Raw genomic sequence first — 18,080 nt, forward strand, 5'->3', positions numbered from 1 at the left:
AAAATTTCAGTTCGTTTTAAAGTGCAGAGGGGTGGGACTACCGTCTGAGAAAAGAGAAAAAGGTTAGTAAAGCCAAACGTAGGTCCCCTGCAGTCAGAATCAGGGGAAGTCATAACGGGGAACAAAGAAATGGCGAACCAATTGAACAAGTACTTTGGTTCGGTATTCACTAAGGAGGACACAAACAACCTTCCGGATATAAAAGGGGTCAGAGGGTCTAGTAAGGAGGAGGAACTGAGGAAAATCCTTATTAGTCGGGAAATTGTGTTGGGGAAATTGATGGGATTGAAGGCCGATAAATCCCCAGGGCCTGATGAACTGCATCCCAGAGTACTTAAGGAGGTGGCCTTGGAAATAGCGGATGCATTGACAGTCATTTTCCAACATTCCATTGACTCTGGATCAGTTCCTATCGAGTGGAGGATAGCCAATGTAACTCCACTTTTTAAAAAAGGAGGGAGAGAGAAAACAGGGAATTATAGACCAGTCAGCCTGACATCGGTAGTGGGTAAAATGATGGAATCAATTATTAAGGATTTCATAGCAGCGCATTTGGAAAGAGGTGACATGATAGGTCCAAGTCAGCATGGATTTGTGAAAGGGAAATCATGCTTGACAAATCTTCTGGAATTTTTTGAGGATGTTTCCAGTAGAGTGGACAAGGGAGAACCAGTTGATGTGGTATATTTGGACTTTCAGAAGGCTTTCGACAAGGTCCCACACAAGAGATTAATGTGCAAAGTTAAAGCACATGGGAATGGGGGTAGTGTGCTGACATGGATTGAGAACTGGTTGTCAAGACAGGAAGCAAAGAGTAGGAGTAAATGGGGACTTTTCAAAATGGCAGGCAGTGACTAGTGGGGTACCGCAAGGTTCTGTGCTGGGGCCCCAGCTGTTTACACTGTACATCAATGATTTAGACGAGGGGATTAAATGTAGTATCTCCAAATTTGCGGATGACACTAAGTTGGGTGGCAGTGTGAGCTGCGAGGAGGATGCTATGAGGCTGCAGAGTGAATTGGATAGGTTAGGTGAGTGGGCAAATGCATGGCAGATGAAGTATAATGTGGATACATGTGAGGTTATCCACTTTGGTGGTAAAAACAGAGAGACAGACTATTATCTGAATGGTGACAGATTAGGAAAAGGGGAGGTGCAACGAGACCTGGGTGTCATGGTACATCAGTCATTGAAGGTTGGCATGCAGGTACAGCAGGCGGTTAAGAAAGCAATGGCATGTTGGCCTTCATAGCGCGGGGATTTGAGTACTGCGGCAGGGAGGTGTTGCTACAGTTGTACAGGGCCTTGGTGAGGCCACACCTGGAGTATTGTGTACAGTTTTGGTCTCCTAACCTGAGGAAGGACATTCTTGCTATCGAGGGAGTGCAGCGAAGGTTCATCAGACTGATTTCCGGGATGGCAGGGCTGACCTATCAAGAAAGACTGGATCAACTGGGCTTGTATTCACTGGAGTTCAGAAGAATGAGAGGGGACCTCATAGAAACGTTTAAAATTCTGATGGGTTTAGACAGGTTAGATGCAGGAAGAATGTTCCCAATGCTGGGGAAGTGCAGAACTAGGGGTCACAGTCTAAGGATAAGGGGTAAGCCATTTAGGACCGAGATGAGGAGAAACTTCTTCACCCAGAGAGTGGTGAACCTGTGGAATTCTCTACCACAGAAAGTTGTTGAGGCCAATTCACTAAATATATTCAAAAAGGAGTTAGATGAAGTCCTTACTACTAGGGGGATCAAGGGGTATGGCGAGAAAGCAGGAATGGGGTACTGAAGTTGCATGTTCAGCCATGATCTCATTGAATGGCGGTGCAGGCTAGAAGGGCCGAATGGCCTACTCCTGCACCTATTTTCTATGTTTCTATGTTTCTATGTCTGCTGCTCTGCACAACTGTTGACCCTATCACCAATTTCAGGCAAAGTGTCATTTACATAGGATGGGGCTGCTGGCCCATGCCTGAATGGCACAACAGAGGTGTCTACTCTGGTGGTGCCAGAACTTGGAGTGGTTCCCCTTATCTCCTTATCGGATCACAGACTTAATCAGGTATATATTACTTTATTCCCTTCGAGGAACATCTGGACAGCAGGCCTAAAGCGATAAATCATTCAGGAATCAATTATCTTTGATTTCATTATTGTTAGGGACTTCAGGAGGCCCAAAATGGAATTCATGCCGGCTGAGCTGGTCATGTGGCGAATTGGGTAGAATTCACTGGATAGTCAAAGAACACTTTCCACACATGATCCCAAAGTGCTCCATGGGTTTAATGGGGAGGTCCTAAGAAGTAATTGGCATGAGCAGGCAGCCCTTAAATTTTGTGAGATGAGGCAAAAGAGGATGTTGACCAGAGAGAGCAGGATGGTAGCCTAACAAAGCAAGAGTCCTTTTTAACTTCTTTTTGGTTTCCCCATTTAAACTAATTTATTAACATGCAGGCACATCTACTCACTACCAACATGGCACCCAATGTATTGGCATTGGTATGGTGTGCCCAATTATTTCATGCAGCCTCCATGGTAACATATGTTGCTTTTTGATTTGCATGGGGACCTCCTAAGATGACGCACCTGCCACCAGAGAGGAGCAGGAAGCTGTCCAAAGTCTTGGGCCTGCTTACATTCCTGAGCATGGTGGCACCAGCTCAGATACATCCAAATCAGGGAAAATTAGGTAGGGAGGGTAAGAAGAAAAATCCAGCACAAGTAAAAATTCAGTACGAGGAATAACAAGTGGAAGTGGCTGCAGAGAAGTAGAAAAAACTGAACTAATGGCTTAGCGCAGCTTGCTACAGGCCTGAGAGATTCTTATCTTTTGGTGAGAGCTCATTAGTAGAAGCACTTCATACAGCCCTTTGAGAATATTCAGTGCCTGGTGTGTTTAAACCTCTGCAGAAATCCTGTTTTGACATCCATGCAGGCATGAGAGAGAGAATGGGAAACCTGCAGTCCACCATGAAGCCAACATGAATTCTTGGGGCATCTGCAGGTGAACCACTGTGTGGCCCTATGTGCAAATGGTTAGTTGATAGGCATGTATGGTAGTAGAGGCAGTGTTGATGAGTGGACCACCATATTGTGCTCAAGACAATAGGACTGGTCATGCACCAGTATGTTGACACAGCTAAATTAAAAGTCCTGTCAATCAATGATTGATGTGCCTGTCTTCTTGACTGCAAGTTGCCCTCAAGCATATTTTTTCTCCTCCTCTTCTGCCAAATCTTCAAACTGCTTCTGAATCTTGCATGGTTACCCCTACTTGATGGTGAAGTTATGCAATGTACAGCTGATGTTTATTTGATGGTTATTTGTCAGGGCGACAGAGCAGGATCCCTGCTACACCTTCAAATAGGCAGAGTGGACTGGCAAAGTATGAAGGCACTGTAGCTGTGCCCAGATGTGTTCTACCAATGAGGCCCGAGGTTTGTGGAAAGCCTGCCACCTGGGAAAAGCATTGCACCCTCTCATGTTACTACATCCCTGCCATGGAGAATGATAAAAGTGCTGGCAGGCAAACAAGGCTATTATTGCTTGCTTTATGTATTGGTAGGTTGAAGACTGACTGATGTGGCAAATGGTACCAGTTGTGGCTCGGCAGAATCCAGTTACATAATCTTCACAGCCACAGACAGATGGGAGATCTTTGGGTGGAATCTCCGCAGCAGTTCTCTGGCGCAACCTCCGGAGGAATGGTGTCAATTATGACAGTATGACCAGGAGAACCTTGTTGAGATTCAGGGCTTTTTTCTGCAGATTTTGGTCAAGGAGACAACAAAACTCCATGATTCTGTCTGTTATGAAGCTTGGACGATGAAAGCAGGTTGCTTCAGACATCCCAAGTAGGTATGCCCAGGTCTGAAGATTTGGTTCCTAAGAGAAACCATTTTGCAGCTGTCTTTCCACCCACTGCATGAACTCCTCTTCTTCCTCCAAATCCACCATTGGGACACCAAATGGAATTCACATAGTGAACATTGTGGTTGCTGTTAATGAAGCAGCAACCATCAGGAACAGTGCTGTGGAAGGGAAAAGGAGTCCTGCATTTCATAACTGCAGCAGTAAACACCACCAGAAAGAAATGCATCAAGAATAATGCAGGTACACCTCGGTGAAAAGAAAAGAAAATCCCAGGAATATAACTAAACTGTTAATCACATCTTTAAGAATCAAACTTCTAAAGACCATAGCAGGAAATCCCAGCAGTGCATGTTTTCTCAGTGTGAGCAGTGCTGAAAGAGTGAACAGGTGAAAAAGGTTACTGAATTTGGGATGGGTCTAATTTACGTAGGATTGCCTAAAATTATTATGTGTAAATGGACTGGAGGGTAGCTAATGTAACACCACTTTTTAAAACGGGAGCAGAGAGAAAGCGGGTAATTATAGACCGGTTAGCCTGACATTGGTGGTGGGGAAAATGTTGGAATCAATTATTAAGGATGAAATAGCAGCGCATTTGGAAAGCAGTGATAGGATCGGTCCAACTCAGCATGGATTTATGAAAGGGAAATCATGTTTGACAAATCTTCTGGAATTTTTTGAGGATGTAACTAGTAGAGTGGACGAGGGAGAACCAGTGGATGTGGTGTATTTGGACTTTCAAAAGGCTTTTGACAAGGTCCCGCACAAGAGATTGGTGTGCAAAATCAAAGCACATGGTATTGGGGGTAATATACTGACGTGGATAGAGAATTGATTGGCAGACAGAAAGCAGAGAGTCGGTATAAACGGGTCCTTTTCAGAATGGCAGGCAGTGACTCGTGGAGTGCCGCAGGGCTCAGTGCTGGGATCCTAGCTCTTTATAATATACATCAATGATTTGGATGAAGGAATTGAGTGTAATATCTCCAAGTTTGCAGATGACACTAAACTGAGTGGCGGTGTGAGCTGTGAGGGGGATGCTAAGAGGCTGCAGGGTGACTTAAGACAGGTTAGGTGAGTGGGCAAATGCATGGCAGATGCAGTATAATGTGGATAAATGTGATATTATCCACTTTGGGGGCAAAAACGTGAAGACAGAATATTATCTGAATGGTGGCAGATTAAGAAAAGGGAGGTGCAATGAGACCTGGGTGTCATGGTTCATCAGTCATTGAAAGTTGGCATACAGGTGCAGCAGGCGGTAAAGAAGGCAAATGGTATGTTGGCCTTCGTAGCTAGGGGATTTGAGTATAGGAGCAGGGAGGTCTTACTGCAGTTGTACAGAGCCTTGGTGAGGCCTCACCTGGAATATTGTGTTCAATTTTGTACTCCTAATCTGAGGAAGGACGTTCTTGCTATTGAGGGAGTGCAACGAAGGCTCACCAGACTGATTCCCGGGATGGCCGGACTGACATATGAGGAGAGACTGGATCAACTGGGCCTTTCTACATTGGAGTTTAGAAGGATGTGAGGGGATCTCATAGGAACATACAAGATTCTGACGGGACGGGACAGGTTAGATGCGGGGGTAGATTATTCCCGATGTTGGAGAAGTCCAGAACCAGGGGACACAGTCTTTAGATAAGGGGTGGGCCATTTAGGACTGAGATGAGGAGAAACTTCTTCACTCAGAGAGTTGTTAACCTGTGGAATTCTCTGTCACAAAGAGTTGTTGATGCCAGTTCATTGGATATATTCAAGAGGGAGTTCGATATGGCCCTTACGGCTAAGGGGATCAAGGGGTATGGAGAGAAAGTAGGAAAGGGGTACTGAGGGAATGATCTTATTGAATGGTGGTGCAGGCTTGAAGGGCCGAATGGCCTACTCCTGCACCTATTTTCTATGTTTGTATGTTTCTATGTTAATAAGGCTCCCACAAAATTTGTGCAAAGCCCGCAAAAATTAGCAGTTCACTGAAATGATCTCCCAGTAAAGAATTTGGACAGGTTTCCCAGATTCAGTGAGGCAAGCTTCCCGAATGCCCTTAGATGTTGAGTAATTAAACTTTTTGAAACAGTAGGTTTTATCTCAACAGTTTTTAAAAACTGTGAAAAGTACCGGAATTCAACTGAGATGTTGCTGCAAGCTGTGAAACTCTTGCACACAAAGGGTTGGTAACAGTCTAGATGATGTGTGTTTTAAAATCTGTAGCAACAGGGCAGTGCGTCCTAAACAAAACAATATTTTTTTTTTTTTTTTTGTTCAATATAATTATCCATTTATCATTTTAAACATTATGCTGTGGCATGCCGTAATTAAAATAGAAAACTCAAAATGGACAAGTGTATAATATCTATTTATATTTCACTGAGAGACAGCCAGCCATTCACGACTTCCCATAAATTTTTTGAAGTACTTAACACTATATATGCAAAGTAAGCTCTATTGACTTTCTAAGATCTTATGTCCTCTATAACTGCTTATGTTTAAAATGTCTTTCTCCACACTCCAACCATTGAAAATAATTGAGCTGCTAAGATCTGGATGGAGTATAAGAAAGTGTGAGGACTGTGCAGTAAAAGAGTATAGAATGGATCAGAGAAATACCAGTCTACATTCAGTTTTGTTCAGTTTAATAGCAAATTCTTCTGTAATTCAGTAGCCAAAACAATCTGATGTATTGAAAAATCATGCAACATGGGGCCTGCTCTTAAATCCGAATGTGTTTTGGCTGGGTGGGTGCAGAGGCGAGGTGGAATTCACTCACTGCAGAAATCAGGCTATTTACTGGGCCTCGCTAATATCCTGCCAATCCAGATGTGGAGAAATGGGTCTGGGAGGGATTCATGAGTAGGAATATGGGACGGGAAGGGGAGATCTCTGTGACAGGGAAGCCCTAAACTTTGTTAGTTGGGCCCATAGGAGCTCTCATTTTCCTCCTGGTCCCAGAAAAGGAAAGTAAAAAAGTAACCTGTTTGGGTCTCTTCATCTTCCCGGCAAGTTCTGACCAATGTTCCCTCTAAGCTGTGCGGCCATGCAGCTCTCTGCCGATTCCGTGCTGCCTGGGATTGGTTTTTCAATGTTAAATTTCGCGCATGCACGAAACTGTGACTGGGCCGTGCACCCAAAAAAAAGATTAGAAGGAACATTAGTCCTGACTCTGTTCAGCCTGATGTAAATCCACAATGGGTACCCCACTCAGACTGAGTTAACATTGCATCAAGGCTTGATGATGTCATTGGACTCTGATCTGCATATTTAAAGAAAGGCTTTGAGCTAGAAATTGCCCCTCGCCCTGATTGGGGGCGGTAACCTTCTGCGGCCGGGTCTTCCTGCAAACTGGGAGATGTTGGAGATGTCTCCTGTTGCACACTAGAAGGATCCACTGGCATAGAAATTGAGCATGACAGTGACCTTGACTGCCACTGAGAGAGCCGTCCTCACCCTGGTCTGAGGCTCGAGATCTGGTTGCAGGAAATGGAAGAGTTCTGTGACCGCACCCTTGCTGAAGCGCAGTCATCGAACACACTGCTCCTCAGTGAAACTGATGTAGGAGAACTGCTGTCAGAATACCCTGGGAGGGTAAGGCCTCCTGTTGCCAGCCCTGTTGCACCTTCTCCCTCTGGCCACATCTTGCTGATGTTGTACCTGTCTTTCTCCCTCTCTTTCCCTTTGTCTTTCTCTCTCTCTGCGCCTTACTCCCTGCCTTTCTCTGTCTTTCTCCCTCTCTCCCTCTGTGCCTTTCTCTCTCTCTCTGCCTTTCTCCCTCTCTCTCTGTGCCTTTCTCCCAGTCTTTCTCGAGAGTGAGGTGCTACAGGCAGGAGCAGAGCGGTACCTGGTAGCGCCTCCAAAAAAAAACCCGAGGCCAATTTTCCTGGAGCGATCGCATGGGCGAAAACGGATTTGTGCCCCATTAGTTCCCCCTGGAGGCACTAGCAGAAGGCACAGATGAGGACAATTTTGCCCCCACCCCCTCCCCCCTCGCCCCCAAGATTTTACTGCACATTCTAAAAATAAACTATCCAAACTCAACAAGGCAAATTTCTTTCAAACGAGTTACTTCTATGAATTGTTCTCCACCCATTATTGTTCTTGTTGCAAACAAATATTGTTACTTACAACACCTATTAATGGAAAGAAAGGAAAGTCTTGCATTTATATCGCATCTTTCATGACCACTGGACATCTCAAAGCGCTTTACAGCCAATGAAGTACTTTTGGAGTGTAGTCACTGTTGTAATGTGAGAAACACGGCAGCCAATTTGCACACAGCAAGCTCCCTCAAACAGCAATGTGATAATGACCAGATAATCTGTTTTTTTTTATGCTGATTGAGGGATAAGTATTGCTCAGGATACCGGGGATAATTCCCCTGCCCTTCTCCAAAATAGTGCCATGGGATCTTTTATGTCCAACTGAGAGAGTAGACAGGGCCTCAGTTTAAATCTCATCCCAATGACGACACCTCTGACAGTGCAGCACTCCCTCAGCACTTCACTGGAGTGTCAATCTAGACTTATGTGTTCAAGACCCTGGAGTGGGACTCGAACCCACAACCTTCTGAATCAGAGCTGATGTGTGCTACCCACTGAGCCATAGCTGAAAAAGAGAAAGGCACAGAGAGAAAGTTTGCAGGTGCAGGGTAAGGAATCTGTTGTGAAAACCCAAACTGAAGCTGAATCCGTGAAAGCAGTAGTTGGACTAGCTTAATAGATCAGGAAAATCTAAGTGCTATGGAATTATAGTGCTCTGATAGCCCAGCACATTTAGCCCAGTAATGCACCCTGCAGTTCCCCATGCAGTAAATTTCAGGTGTCATCAAGATATTTGTGGGAAGAGGCAAGAAAAGACGAGACTCTTCCCCAGAGAGAGGGTAAAAAAAAATCAGTAGGCAAGTGACCCTGCACAACATCAACAACTTATATTTCTAAAAACGTAGCAAAACGTCTCAAGGCGCTTAATAAGAGCGATATCAATAAAAACATTTTTGGCACCGAGCCACAGAAAGAAATATCAGGACAGTTGGTCAAAGAGGTAGGTTTAAAGGAGCACTTTAAAGGAGGATAGGGAGAGAGGCGGATAGGTTTAGGGAGGGAATTTCAGAGCTTAGGGCCTAAGCAGCCGAAGGCATGGTCACCAATCGTGAAGCGATTAAAATCGGGGATGCACAAGAGGTCAGAATTGGAGGAGCGCAGAGATCTCGAAGGCTTGCAGGGCTGGAGGAGGTTATAGAGATAGGGAGGGACAAGACCATGGAGAGATTTGAAAACAAGGATGAGGATTTTAAAATAGAGGTGTTGTCGGAGCAGGAGTCAGTGAAGATCGACGAGCACAGGGGTGATGGGTAAACGAGAGTTGGAGTGAGTTAAGATACAGGCAACAGAGTTTTGGATGAGCACAAGTTTATGCAGGGGGGAAGATGGGAAGCTGGCCAAGAGAGTATTGGAATAGTTAACTCTAGAGGTAACAAAGACATGGATGAGGCTTTCAACAGAAGGTAAGCTGAGGCATAAAATAAAATAAAATGTTTTTGTTGCACCATTGTATCACCAAAGGAGCTGTGAAAAGCAGAAAATAACTTGGAAATATTAGAGATTTGAATAACATGCATGTTAAACTAAAATTTTAATTTACACAGGTATGTACCGCTGCTTTGTACTGCATATTATTTTACTGGGAATTTTATTTCCAGTAATCCTAATGAGTTAATACAACATCTTTCAAGGTTTATCAGGGTCAGGTATGTTCTGGTAACTTAATGAGAACTGGAGTTGTTTTAATTGAGTCTGTAAGCAACTCAGCCCTTAGCACATTCTTACCCGAGGATGGTTACTTGGAACTGATGGCGCTGGGGTTAATCCAAAGGAATCTAGAAAACAAAACCGCAGTAAGAATATCTATGGGACACAATTACAAATCATAAAACCTGTACATTAAGTAGTTTTTTTATGTTGAATTTCAACACTTTTGAATAAAGGCTACTAATAATTCAAATAGAGTGCAATATTGCTTTATTTGAAATGATGGGCTTGATTTTCAAAATGGTTCACACTTACGGCATTACTTTCGAATGAACAGTTGCAGGCATGTTATTTTCAGCAAACTTGTGACGTAAATGTGTAAATGACAGGCTGAAAGTTTACTGCATAACTTGCAAATGTCACAGGAATTAACAGTTTTGCCAGTGCCACAGCACACTGCAAAATTCAGAAGGAAGGAGGGTAGGTGAAAGAGTGCTCAATATACCAGGACTGAAGAAATCCTTTCCTCCTCTAAATTCTTGCAGCCCCCCTTGTAACAGCATTCACAAATGGTTTGAAAATAGTCTGAATGTAATATTGTTGCAATTGACCCTGTACACAATTAAATCCCACTTATCAATCCAAAATGCAAAATTCCATATAGCTCTTCAAAAGACATATATTTTTACCTTTACTTCAAGTGGCTATTGAGGGGTTGGAAACTATTCATATATTGTAAAAAGTGCTGCCAATTATGTTCATTGACATCATATCAGCCTTGCAGCACTATTACTATTATCAGCATCATGTCAAAGGCTGTGCAGTGATGGCAGTACAAGCATTCTTAAAAACTAGCCTGTGTGGTATTAGGTCAAACAAATCAGAATATCCCAGATGTAATTCCAGTCTACGCTGAGTTAATGGATCTGTCAGTCCCTTTGAACTATGAGCGGACAAAAAAAACAGCCAGGCTTCCTTCTCCTGATGGATATCAAGTGGCTTTCGCTGAAAATTGCACGTCTGCATCTATCAGGTGGGTACAGGAACAGGCTAAGCTGTGATGTCCCTCATACCTCATAGATCAATAGCATGCTGAAATCATTGTCTGAGCTATACACATGAAGAAAGACCATGTGGTGTCCATAAGTTTGTACCCCAAGAGGAGTCAACACTTTCAGGTGAGATGTGGAAATACTGGGAATAGAAAGAAAATTTTTAAACCCTATTAAGGCAACTTTCTTGGTAAATTTCCTCGAGAAGAACATTTCGTGTATGTTGAAATTTGAACTCTCATGGTTCATTGCATGCTTTGTTTGTGTCATCCCTAATGTTAGCTCCCCTGCTGCCTCCTCCTCCTGCCCTCTACAATAATGAGTAGCAGCACAAGAGTGGTAACGTACCAACTGGGTGATCAGGATTTGGGCACGGTTCAGTGAGAACGCGAAGAAGTCCGTCTGACTTGTAACAGTAATGGTCGACCATCTAGAGAGAACATTTTCCATAAAATTAATAATACACGCAACAGTTTTAGATCGAAACATTTGTCAGATTTCATCTCAACATCTCGTTACTCCATTTCTAAGACATAACCACTTATTGCTGAAAAGTTCTTTATCTGTTATAAGTAATGAACTATCATTTGAGTTTAATTTCCTCTGCTTTATTTCAATCTGTAAATGAGTTGACAAGTGCACAGAGCAATTTTAAGTAAACAAGTTAATCAGTGTGCTACGAAAAGAAATGAAATCCTTTTCATCTCTTTTTCTATAATGATGTTGTTGTGTGTGCGATAACTGTTAGACTGAGTACTGTTTAACTCCAAGAGGTATGACCTTGTCTCTGCTTTATTAAGGCCCAAAGTGACTAATATACAAAATGGCTGGCCCTTTATACTTGGGCTGCACACATGTGCATGCAGCCCAATGGCCTCCAATAATGACGGCATCTAGTGACTAGTGATCCCAAAAGTACATACATGACAGATGTCTTTGCTTGCCTCCTGCTGTCTACGTTTTTCTGATTTCCTTTCCCTTTCTGCTGCTATGCTGGAGATGCTGGCTGGCTGTGGGCAGGTAGGCTTGTGGCACTAGGCCACACAGAAGAGGGAGAGGGTTATCAGGTGGGTGCTGCAGCTAGCCTCCGGAGGACTGGGAGAGGTGGGTGGTGGAGGTGAAGGTGATCGTGGCCGTCGAGGGATCAGGGCGGGGAGGTGAGGACAATTGCAGTCGTGCCACCAGAGGATCCTAGCCGGCCATTATTGCTGAAAAGTTCTTTATCTGTTATAAGTAATGAACTATCATTTGAGTTTAATTTCCTCTGCTTTATTTCAATCTGTAAATGAGTTGACAAGTGCACAGAGCAATTTTAAGTAAACAAGTTAATCAGTGTGCTACGAAAAGAAATGAAATCCTTTTCATCTCTTTTTCTATAATGATGTTGTTGTGTGTGCGATAACTGTTAGACTGAGTACCTCTCCCAGTCCTCCGGAGGCTAGCTGCAGCACCCACCTGATAACCCTCTCCCTCTTCTGTGTGGCCTAGTGCCACAAGCCTACCTGCCCACAGCCAGCCAGCATCTCCAGCATAGCAGCAGAAAGGGAAAGGAAATCAGAAAAACGTAGACAGCAGGAGGCAAGCAAAGACATCTGTCATGTATGTACTTTTGGGATCACTAGTCACTAGATGCCGTCATTGGGGGGTTGGGAGGAGCATCAGATCGGGGCCGGCCAGCAGAGGATCGTAGCCTGCTATCATCTGGGGGGGGGGGGTGGGGGGTGGGAGGAAACGGACAGAATATCAGATTGGGGCTGGCCACCAGAGGATCGTGGCCAGCCTCAGGGTAATCATCGATGGGGATGTGGGAAGGTTCTGGAAGTCTCGTGGGGGCTCTCCAATAGTGGGGAATGGGCTCGGCAGTGACCCTGGATCCAGGAGGTAAGTGTAATGGCACTTACCTCCTGGATGCAGCAGCCCTTGCCTTGCTGTAACTGCCGGGTTTTATGAAGTGTGTAAAACCAGACCGATAGAGTTATAAACAAAATGGTGGTTAAGGTAGCGGCTTCCAGCCTTATTATAATATTTAACTTGACGTCCCACCTCCTGGCAGCGGGTTGGCTGCCCAGAGTCGTCCTAACCCCGTCCCATCTCCGTTAAAACCGGAAGTGGAAAAGTTAGAGGCGAGTTCAGGCCGGGATTCTGATTTTTAACAATTTAACTACCCATGCTCCAAACGTACCTGTTTTTTCAGGTAAAAATTTCCCCCAGACGCACACACAGATAAACGCACACAAACACGATTGCACTCATACTGAGGGCTAAACTTTCCTTTCATTTTCACCGGGTTCTCGGCGATTTTCTCGGCTGTACAGCTGTTTTCTACCCGGCGAAAGTTTCCTCCTTCGTTTTTTTTAATGGTATTGCCCAAATCTGAAAACGCATGCCGGGGCCAAATCGCCGATGTGCACCGCCGAGAAAATCGCCAGGGCGTAAGCTTGGCCTCAAAGGAAGCCCGTCCAGATCGCCGAGGCAACCGCTCTGTGAAAGCTGCTTAAACAGGGCGGTAGGTGAGTACTCGGCAAAGAAAGGTAAGTTAAAGGTTTTTTATATTTTTTTATTTTAAAATGGTGATTATGTGTAAAAGTGTCTTGGGAATGTTTCTTAACTTTTTATTTTTTTTAGTGACTATTTTTTTAAGGATTTCCCGCCTTCCTAGGTCCAACCACAGCCTCGGACTAAATTTTTTTTAAAAACGCCCATTTTACTTAGTTTCACCTTAACCGGCGAGAAAAACGCCGAGAATAATGGTGTAAGATCCATTTTCTCGCCGGGCGATTCGTTTTGATTAGTTTTAACTTAAAACTGGAAATTTCCGCCAGCGTTACTTACCAAATGTTAGTGTTTTTTTCTGGGCGGGCAATTGGGCGTTGAGGGGCTCTCGGGAAAGTCTAGCGCTTGAGGTTTTTTCAAGATTTTGGAGTAGAGTTTCTGCTTTGGGCATAATCGACAATCCGGGCGCATATTGTGCTCAAAATTGTGCTAGTTTTCTGAATTGAATTTGTGCTTAAGTTTCTGCTCAAATGCATTTGCATATCATCGAACATAAAATCTTCCATGAACCAGCACAATTGGGCAGCGCTTTAGAATGTAATTGTTTATTTTTGTTACCTTAAATTTAAAAATATTCCTCTATATATTTAAGAGTGATAACCTGATGGCATTTTATTAATACAGCTGAAAATGGGTTTATCACAGAAAATAAGCATGTGTAGTTCACCATCTGTGAGTAATCTGATTTTCAATAACTGAAAATGGCTTTAAAAAATTACACAGAACCATTTACTCCTTTCATTGGTGTAGAGTAGTCAGTTTCTTTTTAATATCTAAATAGTTTTAAAAGGTACCTATCAGTGTCATTGCGGCAAAATAAAACATCTTAATTTTAAGACTCTCCTCGAATGGCCCAAATGGGCGCAGTTAGTGAAAACTCGCTGTGTTGATTAATTCGATCTGGGGGCATGGCCGGTTTTGTGGGCGGGGTTGGCTTCCAGCTCAATGTTTTTTATACCAACATAAAACCTCGCAGAAATTTGATTTGCGCTGGACTTAAAATTCTGCGATCTTTTGCACTGGTTTGGCCAATTTTGGGCGAATTACACTGAAAAAAACAGCGCAACCAAACAGGAACTCTGACCAGTGTGCCAATCGATCTTGGTTTGATTAGACAGGACGGATTGGGTGGAGTTGGACAGGGCAGAGAGGTGGGCATAGGGTCAGTTCCGGTCAAGTAGAGAAGTTTGGTTGTATGTAGATGTTGAGCATGCAGTCAGAAAGGAGGGAAGATTTGGGTCAAGCAGAGCAGAGAGGCAGAGTAGGTGATTACCTGACCTCAAGGGAGAAAAAAAAATGTAAAAAGGGAAGCTAAAAGATAATTAAAAACTGAAAGCTAAAATTCAAGGACATTTCATTAAAAAAAATTACTGCCTTATGTGCTCCTGTGGTGATCTGACTGGTTTGTGATGCCATGTGGTTAGTGGAGATAACGGTATTGATCTGACTGGTGTCATTTAGCTATCATACATGAAACAACAACAGTTTTAATATTACATTCTTACAATATCATAGACATACAATATTACATTACAAACATGAAACTTTTAATGTAGAGATAAATAGGTGGATAAAAGAGCAACTGGCCAGGCCATTGCCGCTGTTCAAAAATTCAATAAAGCACTGAACAACAGATGAAATCTGAGAATACATGGAATTTTCTGATAATTGATCATAAAGAACATAAGAACATAACAATTAGGAACAGGAGGAGGCCATCTAGCCCCTCGAGCCTGCTCCGCCATTCAACAAGATCATGGCTGATCTGGCCGTGGACTCAGCTCCACTTACCCGCCCGCTCCCCATAACTCTTAATTCCCTTATTGGTTAAAAATCTATCTATCTGTGATTTGAATACATTCAATGAGCTTGCCTCAACTGCTTCCTTGGGCAGAGAATTCCACAGATTCACAACCCTCTGGGAGAAGAAATTCCTTCTCAACTCGGTTTTAAATTGGCTCCCCCATATTTTGAGGCTGTGCCCCTTAGTTCTAGTCTCCCCGACCAGTGGAAACAACCTCTCTGCCTCTATCTTGTCTATCCCTTTCATTATTTTTAATGTTTCTATAAGATCACCCCCCATCCTTCTGAACTCCAACGAGTAAGGACCCAGTCTACTCAATCTATCATCATAAGGTAAACCCCTCATCTCCGGAATCAGCCTAGTGAATCGTCTCTGTACCCCCTCCAAAGCCAGTATATCCTTCCTTAAGTAAGGTGACCAAAACTGCACGCAGTACTCCAGGTGCTCACCAATACCCTGTACATTTGCAGCAGGGCCTCCCTACTTTTGTATTGCATCCCTCTCGCAATGAAGGCCAACATTCCATTCGCCTTCCTGATTACCTGCTGCATCTGCATACTAACTTTTTGGGATTCATGCACAAGGACCCCCAGGTCCCTCTGCACCGCAGCATGTTGTAATTTCTTCCCATTCAAATAATATTCCCTTTTCCTGTTTTTCTTTCCAAGGTGGATGACCTCACATTTTCCGACATTGTATTCCATCTGCCAAACCTTAGCCCATTCGCTTAACCTATCTAAATCTCTTTACAGCTTCTCTGTGTCCTCTGCACAACCCGCTTTCCCACTAATCTTTGTGTCATCTGCAAATTTTGTTACACTACACTCTGTCCCCTCTTCCAGGTCATCTATGTATATTGTAAACAGTTGTGGTCCCAACACTGATCCCTGTGGCACACCACTAACCACCAATTTCCAACCCGAAAAGGACCCATTTATCCCGACTCTCTGCTTTCTGTTCGGCAGCCAATTCTCTATCCATGCTAATACATTTCCTCTGACTCCACGTACCTTTATCTTCTGCAGTAACCTTTTGTGTGGCACCTTATCGAATGCCTTTTGGAAATCCAAATACAGCACATCCATCGGTGGGGAATGAACTAGAGCAGATAAGATATGGCCCTTTTGACTAAGGGGATCAAGGGGTATGGAGAGAAAGCAGGAAAGGGGTACTGAGGGAATGATCAGCCATGATCTTATTGAATGGCGATGCAGGCTCGAAGGACCAAATGGCCTACTCCTGCACCTATTTTCTATGTTTCTATGTAAGAGAAGTAAAAGCAGGGAAACATCTAGGCAATAGTGACCATAATATAATATGCTTTACAAAAGCAACTTGTATTTATGTAGCGCCTTTAACGTAGTAAAACATCCCAAGCCGCTTCGCATGAGTGTTGTAAGACAAAAATTTGACACCGAGACACATAAGAAATTAAGGCAGATGATAGTAGGTTTTAAGGAGTGTCTTAAAGGAGGAAAGAGAGGTCGAGAGGCAGAGAGGTTTAGGGAGGGAGTTCCAGAGTTTAGGACCAATGCAGCTGAAGGCACGGCCGCCAATGGTTGAACGATTATAATCAGGGATGCTCAAGAGGGCAAATTTGAGGAGCACAGACATCTCAGGGGGTTGTGAGGCTGAAAGAGATTACAGAAATAGGGAGGGGTGAGGCCATGGAGGGGTTTGTAAACAAGGATGAAATCGAGGCATTGCTTAACTGGGAGCCAATGTAGGTCAGCGAGCACAGGGGTGATGGGTGAATGAGACTTTGTGCGAGTTAGAACACGGGCTGCCATGTTTTGGATGTCCTCAAGTTTACGTAGGGTAGAATATGGGAGGACAGCCAAGAGTGCGTTGGAGTAGTCAAGTCTAGAGGTAACAAAGGCATGGATGAGGGTTTCAGCAGCAGATCAGCTGAGGTGGGGTGGAGACTTGCAAAGAGGTGGAAATTAGCAGTTTTATTTATGCCACGGATATGTGATTGGAACCTCATTTCAGGGTCAAATATGACAGCAAGGTTGCGAACAGTCTGGTTCAGCCTCAGACAGATGCTAAGGAGAGGGATGCAGTTGGTGGCTAGAGAACAGAGCATGTGGCGAGGATCAAAGACAATGGCATCCGTCTTCCCAATATTTAATTTGAGAAAATTTCTGCTCATCCAGTACTGGATATCAGACAAGCAGTCTGAGGGTGGAGACTTCGAAGCTCTCCATGGTCTTTAAGATAATAATTGAGGTGGTCATAAGTATGATGAAGACAACAACAACTTGTATTTATATAGTGCTTTTAATGTAGTAAAACATCCCAAGATGCTCACAGGAGTAATATAAAACAAAACATTTGACACTAAGCCACATAAGGAGAAATTAGGGCAGGTGACCAAAAGCTTGGTCAAAGAGGTACGTTTTAAGGAGCGTCTTAAAGGAGGATAGAGAGGTAGAGAGTTGGAGTGGTTTAGGAAGGGAATTCCAGAGCTTAGGGCCTAGGTAACAGAAGACCAGGATAATATATTGAAGAAAAGCTAATTTTAAGGGACTGAGAATAGAACTTAGAAAAATAAAATTGGCAACAATATTGACGATCAATAATGCAGAACAGCAATGAAAAACATTTAAAACGGTGATCAACAGAGTCCAGGAAAAATATATTCCGCTTAAAAAAAAGGAACAAACTAAACACTAACAAGACACCATGGATGAATAAAGCCATAAGAGAGAAATTGAGGATAAGGAAATAGGCATACAATAAGTACATGGACAGCACGGGAGAGCATGATAAGGGAGACTACGAAGAGAAGTCAAAAAAACAATTAGGAAGGCAAAAAGGAACTATGAAATTAAATTATCAAGGAACATAAAACAAAGTAGTAAAATATTTTACAGGTACATAAATTTTTAAAAGAGTCCGGGACGGCAATATGGTCACTTAACGGATGGACAGGATAGTATCACAGGCAGTGATCGAGAGATGGCAGAAATATTAAATAATTATTTTGCTTCAGCATTTACCAGGGAGGCAGAACAGGTGGACATGACACTGGATGATGAGATTAGTGATGAGATAA

General features: G+C 43.5%; 1 protein-coding gene across 2 annotated transcripts in view; it reads right to left on the reverse strand.

Moving 5' to 3' along the window:
- The window catches only part of syk (spleen tyrosine kinase), a 230,052-nt gene that overhangs the window by 45,389 nt on the left and 166,583 nt on the right, over nt 1-18,080 (reverse strand). For both annotated transcript variants that reach the window (XM_070881772.1, XM_070881762.1), the window contains exons 5-6: nt 11,014-11,095; nt 9,692-9,741 (exon numbers count right to left, since the gene is read on the reverse strand). In XM_070881772.1, coding sequence (XP_070737873.1) covers nt 9,692-9,741; nt 11,014-11,095 — 132 coding nt within the window. The remainder of the gene's footprint in view (nt 1-9,691; nt 9,742-11,013; nt 11,096-18,080) is intronic.

This window comes from Pristiophorus japonicus, chromosome 1, assembly GCF_044704955.1.
Source record: "Pristiophorus japonicus isolate sPriJap1 chromosome 1, sPriJap1.hap1, whole genome shotgun sequence".
Classification (NCBI taxonomy): Eukaryota; Metazoa; Chordata; class Chondrichthyes; family Pristiophoridae; genus Pristiophorus; species Pristiophorus japonicus.